The 7,500-nt window shown below is 35.3% G+C and overlaps 2 protein-coding genes across 4 annotated transcripts in view; one reads left to right on the top strand and one right to left on the bottom strand.

Annotated features, from left to right (window-relative positions):
* Positions 1–2,898, top strand: part of LOC137643740 (myomesin-3-like) — a gene marked incomplete at its 5' end in the record, with an annotated part of 19,232 nt that extends 16,334 nt beyond the window's left edge. The window contains 1 exon segment of the mRNA XM_068376440.1: positions 1,717–2,898. Coding sequence (XP_068232541.1) covers positions 1,717–2,076 — 360 coding nt within the window.
* Positions 1–7,500, bottom strand: part of LOC137643911 (Ig-like and fibronectin type-III domain-containing protein 2) — a 274,344-nt gene that overhangs the window by 94,032 nt on the left and 172,812 nt on the right. The window lies entirely within an intron of this gene.

Genomic DNA, 7,500 nt, shown 5'->3' with positions numbered 1-7,500 from the left:
ATATATATATATATATATATATATATATATATATATACGGGGTGTCCCAAAATTATGTATACACTCTTTGGATTGTTACAACTTGTTCAATTTATTGATATTAACGTGGAAAACAGATTAACAAGAGAGAATTAATGCACATTTAAAGATTCTGAGAGTTCACGGTGAAAAAGTAAGGATACATGGGGCAATTTGAAAATGTTCAATAAAAAAGATCAGCTCACACAAAGTGTTCAAACTGGTTGCTGTTTAGCTCTATACACTTTTCGCATCGTGAAAATATTGAACTACACACTGTTAGTAGTATACTCTCGGTATCTGAGCACATTCTTCTTCAGTTGCCTCTCTAAGTTCGTCAGTTGTTTTAGGTTTTCTGCTGTACACCTTTTCTTTTAAAAATGCACAAAAAAAAAAAATCCATGTGTGTCAAATCTGGCGACCTAGAGGAAATTCAACGGCCCCTCTTCTTCCAATACATCTGTTTTGCAGGTATCCTCTCACATCTCGATGAAAGTGTGGGGGTGCACCATCTTGTTGGAAGTAGAACACAGCACTTCCAAATTGTTCTTGAAAGCATGGCATAGCAAATTCTTGCAACATGTCGAGATAATTCAACCCAGTCACCGTGCCCTCGAAAAAGAATGGTCCAATAAGTCCCCTAGCTGAAAGTCCACACCAGCCAGAGACTCTAGGAAAATTTAAGGGACGTTCCACTGTAAGATTAGGATTTTTCTGTGCCCAGTAACTGCAGTTATGGGGATTTATCGAGCCATTAAATTTGAATGTGGCTTCGTCACTCCAGATAATTTTCAGGGAAAACGTGTTATCGTCTGATCATCGGGCACGGCATCACTCCCAGAATTCAATCCTTCGATCAGGGTCATCTTCATTTAGAGCATGAACTAGCGCTAGAATAAAAATTTTCCATTGCGCATGCTTCAAAATGCGATGGACGCTCGATTTTGGGATACCTGTTTCACGTGACAGTTGATGAACAGATTGTCGTGGGGAATTCTGAACATTATCAATAACATCTTGCTCTCTAGTTGGGCTTGTCGACGTTTTTTTTCATCCTGAATGTTCTTTTCTCATGCACTGGATGGTCCCATGATTCTCAAAGTTATCTACGATTCGTGAAATGGTGACACGTGTTGGGGCATCTCTGTGGAACTCACTCGTAAATCGTCTTTGCACTTCAGCTTTATTTTCACATTTCCAGAATGTTTTCAGAACAAATTTTTTTTGCTCGAACATAAGCCCATTATCCGCCATTCTTACTCCAAAATCAAATCTGAAATAAAAATAAAGTTTATTAGCTATTCAAAGTCAAATAGTGTATTCATGATTTTAGGGCACAATATATATATATATATATATATATATATATATATATATATATATATATATATATATATATATATATATATATATTGTGTGTGTGTGCATACTCTGTTCCAGTCCTGTTGTATTCCTTATTCTGTCTACCTGACTGGGTTATTAAAGCTTTAAAATGAAAACATATACCTTGTATTGTATACAACTTTCATAAAGCATTCTTCTATATTCTAATTTATAAGCTTATATCCATATTAGTTTTAAATTTAAGATAATACAAGAGTCACAAGACGTGTTAGTATATGACAAAAGTGTGCAGCAGGAGCTTCAAGTATACATTGATATTGAAAGACTAAAACCTTTTATTTCATAATTTTACAGATTGCAGAAACTCCAAATGGTAGCCGCAACGGAAATATAACATCTGGAATGAACGGCAGAATGAATGGCACCATCACAGATGGCATGCATGGCACCATTGGTGGTACTGAAATTGGCGAAAATGGAATCTCACCAATGAACATAAACAATGGCATGTGGAACCTCCAAACCGCGTCCACCACAACACCAGGATTCCAAGATGATCTCCCGAGTAATGGAGGATATAAACGATTCAGTAGCTTATTAGGTGTGCTATGGTCAGTGTATATTCCCAGTGACAGCAACCTTGTCTGCAGTGTGACGAGGCTGAACTCCTTCAAATGTACATTCTTTTTTTCTGAAAAAAAAAAAAACATATAAATATATTGTTTTCGTGAATATAATTCACCGTGATACTTGACTTACGCTTCATTAGCCGTATTCTGATACTGCCAACAAGTTGGCATTGATTTAAAAAAAAAATGAGGGGAAGGAAATTACATATAAAAAGAAAAAAAAAATATGGTACCTCTGTTGCATTTGCTTATTGGAGCCAAAATGCTTGTTGTGATTACCAAGCAAAACAGAATAAAAAAAACATGCTTATATCAGTGAGAGAAAACGAGATAGAGAGAGCCTTTTTGTCTCTCATCGTAACTTCGGTCATAACCATTGTAGTCACACTAATTTGTGTCTATATGGCTCTGAGAAATAGTGGCATTTCTTCATGTTATCCTGTGATGATGTCATTGGAAATTTATCAAGTTTGGAGCTGTAAGTCACTTTCAGAAGGTGTTTCTGAGCTTTTAAAGCAGAGTGGTTTTTATGGCATTACTAGAATTACAACAGAGACTCATCGTGGTGGTATAAGTGATTGAAAGATTACTAGCAAATAAAAACAAAAAAATAATCCAGTGGCCCAGTAAAGAAGTATGAAGCACTTGTGTACTTTTTAGCATAATACAATACTCGTCTGAAACACTATTTTGCATCATTGTAGAGGAATATCTATCTTCTGAGGGTTTTATATAATGTAGGATTATAGAGCATTTGCTCCTTTTTTATTTTGTGTTTTGTTTCTTGTCAGTGCCTTTGTGAAGACATTGACCAAACAGGTTATTCCAAGTGAATCTCATATCTGATACATAAGAATTATGGCTAAAACATCCTGCTTTTGCTATTCATTTGGAGCTGCAAGCTGAAGTCTAGTGTTATAAAATGTTGTATTATCTAATCATGATACTAACACTAACTGAAGGTAATGACTGCTAACAATTCAAAACCTATCTTGCTAAAAGATAATGTTTGGTATTTGGTAAATGTCATTGATATCTTTATTAAACAAATTAGATGGAACTTTGGGTGTTAAACTGGGACACTTTTGTGATTAGAAAACTGTGAATCCCTGATGCAAAACTACAGTGGCTTTGAGAAATAGATAAATTTACTATACCAGCAGAAAAAAATAGGACGAATTGACAAATTTTTCAACCCACGTGAATTAAGTACCTTTTATCAAAATCCCTTCAGGAAAGTCTAGTGCAGCCATTGAACCTCACACAACCATTGAACCTCACACAGCCATTTAACCTCACACAGTCATTGAACCACTCGCAGCCAATGATCCACATGCAGCCATTTAACCTCACACGGCCATTGAACCTCACACAATCATTTAACCTCACACATCCATTGAACCTCGCGCAAACATTGAACCTTACACAACCATCGAACCCCACTTATCCATAGAACCTCACACAGCCATTTATCATTACACACTCCACAGTAAACATTATTTTTGGTCTTCGCAGCATCCCGTCGGACCCTTACTGAACAGGGTTTTTACCCATCTGCAATACAACCACTCCTGTTCCACTTTTCAACTTTGATTTTATTGTGCGCCTGAAGGTATTTCTACAAGCTCCATTTTGGTTCTGGAAGTCTCCAAGATCCTAGCAACGGCTCATGGGGCCCAAATTCGTAAATCAAATCCTTTATCAAAAACTAAAATTGTATTTTATTCTTAGCAAAATGTGCAATGCAGAAGGCCCATCTAGCGGTGCGAATTGAATGCTTTAGAACGAACATGATAAAATGACTGTGAAGGTCCTGTAGAGAGTACGGTTCCCCTGCTATATAAGGCAGAAAAGCAGCCCTTAATGTAAATCAATTAATGTAAGCAGCAACTTGATAGATAAATGAAAATAAAATCCTGATAGGGAACCGTTACTATCGAAACTAGGTCTGATCAATCATGGCGAAAAGAGACATTTAGGTACCTTTGGAACTAAAATCTCTTTACTAAAATGCCTTGTTCTGTAAACAAGCATATTTAATGCTTGTTTGCAGGGTGAATACATTCTGTCTAGTAAAAAAAAATGAGAAAATAGTAATAAGAAATTTCTATTGGTGCTTTACACAGATTCACTAAAAAATTATTTTCATGTTTAGCTTATCTCAGTACTAGAAAACTGGGAGATTAGTTAACAATAAATAGATGCTTGATTGTAATTACCATGTACATAAATGCAAAGTTCTTATGTATCAGAAAAAGAGCACCACTTTGTAAACGGTCGGAAAAGACTTGTAAATTTATAATAGTGTACAGGAGGAAAAATAGATATATGTATATTTACATGCATTGAGTGTAGCCAAGGTAGGAGAAACCCTTATCACCTTTCCTGTGTGGAAGAGCTGTAGAAATATGAAATTTCTATTTCTATTTTTCTATAATGTGTGACTTGTTCAAATTTTTTTGTATTTATTGATGTACATATATCAGAGACAAGAAAGTCAACGAGTCATTGGAAAGTGGGCTTTGTAACAGATTTCAGAATTAAGATTTTTGCTATGCAACCAAGCCCACTTACCTTTAGACCTATTTCTCTACTTCAATTTAACATCAGAATGTAGCTATTGCGAGTTTCGTATTTCAATTATTTTCATTCAAAATTAACTGATCTCAAAGTCTTAGGTGCCTTATATTAAGGTTCATTCTTTATATCTCAAAAAAAAAATCTTGTTCAGCTAGATAGGAAAGTCATGTTTGCTTGAAAAATGTCCAGAATGTAAAGGCGGGCTTAAATAGTCAAACGGTTCGTCGAACGCGGTTTCTATAGACAAGTGTTTGAAGTGATGTTCGAACGTGTGAACGGGGTATTTGGTTGTCGAACACATTTGTCGAACGGTTCGAAGAAATTCTTTTCTCGCCTGACTTTTGTGGGCGAGGCTTCTTTGTCCGCAATCCTTATGTGTTTGTGGCTGACTCCACCTCTTCGAACCGTTTGACAAGCAGGTTCGACAACAGGGTTCAACGAACGATTTGAACGTGTAAACCCCGCTTAACACTTCACCAAAGGCATCACAATGAGTTTATTATGTGTTATGAAAACTAATATTCAAGAGTTTATGCTTCAAATTACATGTGTTGTGGTTTTAGACATGGTGTATAGTTGAGCAAGATTTTTTCTATGTTTAGACTTTAGATCTTTTCAATTTCCATTTTGTTGTCTCCTTGTGAAGCTCATGACATATTTTCAACACGAGAGGGGCTTGATGCATAGTTTAAAGTGAGGCTAAATGTTGCATTATCTATGGGAAGAGAGATGGAAGTGAAATATACACCAAATTCAGGTTTTTCTTTTATCATTACGGGAATTGAACAAAATATATAATTATAACTGTCGTTTTTATTAGATCACTTTGTTAACTTGATACTTTTCTTTTTATTGGAATTTTTGAAACGTAACATTTATATATAGCTTGTTTTGCAAAATTAACCCTATATGGACACGAAGATAAACTATCAGGAGTATTGCTATAAGCTATAGGACGATAAACTTGAATGACTATCATACTGATTTGTCGAAGTTAAACCTGATTTATCCCAAACTATCCATGAATAGCTGTGATTTTATCTGAATTTCGTGTGGCTTCTAAAAGGTTAAATGAACCATTCTTCGCTGTTTCTTCAAATTATCAGAGGTAACGATTTTGTAGCCTTAAGTTGTACCTAAGAATCAACTTGGGACTTTCATTTATCAGCAAATCAACACACCAAAGCGTTTTTGAAAAACAAATAAAAAAAATCTATTTCTCAGTGATAGTGTATCCGGCATGTTTAGTTACAAACCAGTTCGAGATTGTTTTTTGAGTGGCTAAGATTTCCGAATTTTTCTTCCCGCTCTTTAGCTAGATGATGTCCAACAATAACATGGGGTCTATGCAGAAACAAAATTTGAATTCCTCAACTTTTTGTTGAACCTTCTCTATTTTGTAAGTTGGATTAGAAATGTGAAATGATGCTTCCGAAAAGACAACAAAATTCTGAACTTGGAATAGGCTTTCTTTAATATTGAAAGCTCAGTCAGTCAGTACCTATTCGATAGGCTGAAAACACATAAGGCTGCACATCTTTATAACAAGATGTGTCAGTAGTGACAAATGAGGGCTATTTTTACTGGATTCAACTGATGGTCTTTAAAAATTTCGAGCGACTTTCTGCTGTTTGCTTACTTTCGACGTTGTATATTTTATAAACAGCTCAGAAATATATGTGAAAGTATGCTGTGTAGCCATACCACCAACAATATTAAAAGAAAATAAGAAAACAGGAAATGGTTTTTTATTTCTGAATAATTTTCACCTTATTGATTTATTATGTAATTAGAAATAGAAAGTTTCTCGTGATTCTCCTGCAGGACAGTTTGCTTCCCAGCATGCAACTGAAGTCTCTTCAGTGCCCCAGATGCAATCCTCATCTCCCCCTCTCTCTCTCTCTCTCTCTCTCTCTCTCTCTCTCTCTCTCTCTCTCTCTCTCTCTCTCTCTCTCTCTGGACGCTCATGGAAGATGAAGTACTAAAGCTTTCTAGGGGGTTATGACTGCTGGTCTAACAGCCCCTGCCCCGAGATAAGCTCCGGGATATCAGTGTGGAACAGTTAAGATATCAACAGGAAATTATTAATAAAGTTTTTAATATTTCAGTAGAAGCATCTGATAAAGTAACTGGAGGTTTGTGTTAAGGACTATAGCCGTTTCTAATACTTTGGTACTGGTATTTGTTAAACCAATAAAAGGAGTTATGTTACGGAGTAAGAATGAAGTTCCTAATACTTTTGTAATAGAAAAGTGTGTAATAGTATTTTGGCAATTCTTAATTTAAAATCCATTTGTTTAATGTTAGTTCCTGAATATATGGGATGAATGTTTATCAAATAAAGTTGATAGGCAGCTACCATTCCCTGCGCTGTAACATGTAGCTCTCTTGAAAGGAAATATTTAAGACTGGTTTGTAACAAAATTTAAACTTATTATTTGAGAGTCTTGCAATACTTGCACCTCTTCTATTCTGATATAACTTGATTATGATTTACTGTAATTCTGCATTTAAACTGAATATGGGTCCATGAATTCCCATATACAAAGCTGGCCATACCCCAAAATATTTTCAGGCAACAGGTGTTTCAAAGTTACTTTCTCTAAAATATGGAAAAGCCATCGTTTTTTGCTGCTAGCCACCAATTTATGAGTGGAATGTGAATGTATTGCTATTTTCAAAAAATCTGACAATATTATTACCTTTTTTTTCACAAAAGTCCGTTCAACCCCTAACTTATCTTTTGGTAAGAAAATCTAAATCCATTGAGATTCTAACGACTGGTGCCTAATGCATTGTTCAGGACCAAATCACGTGCAAAATTCTCATATAATGCAATTTGCTTTCAATTCAGTGATAGCACAAATGAAAAAATGTTTCCTGGAAATTATATTATTTTCTTTAAAGGGGAAAAAATAGTATTTCAGGC

The sequence above is a fragment of the Palaemon carinicauda genome, chromosome 7 (genome assembly GCF_036898095.1).
Source record: "Palaemon carinicauda isolate YSFRI2023 chromosome 7, ASM3689809v2, whole genome shotgun sequence".
NCBI lineage: Eukaryota > Metazoa > Arthropoda > Malacostraca > Decapoda > Palaemonidae > Palaemon > Palaemon carinicauda.
The sequence above is the reverse complement of the archived record's forward strand: the minus strand, read 5'-3'. Positions and strand labels throughout refer to the sequence as shown.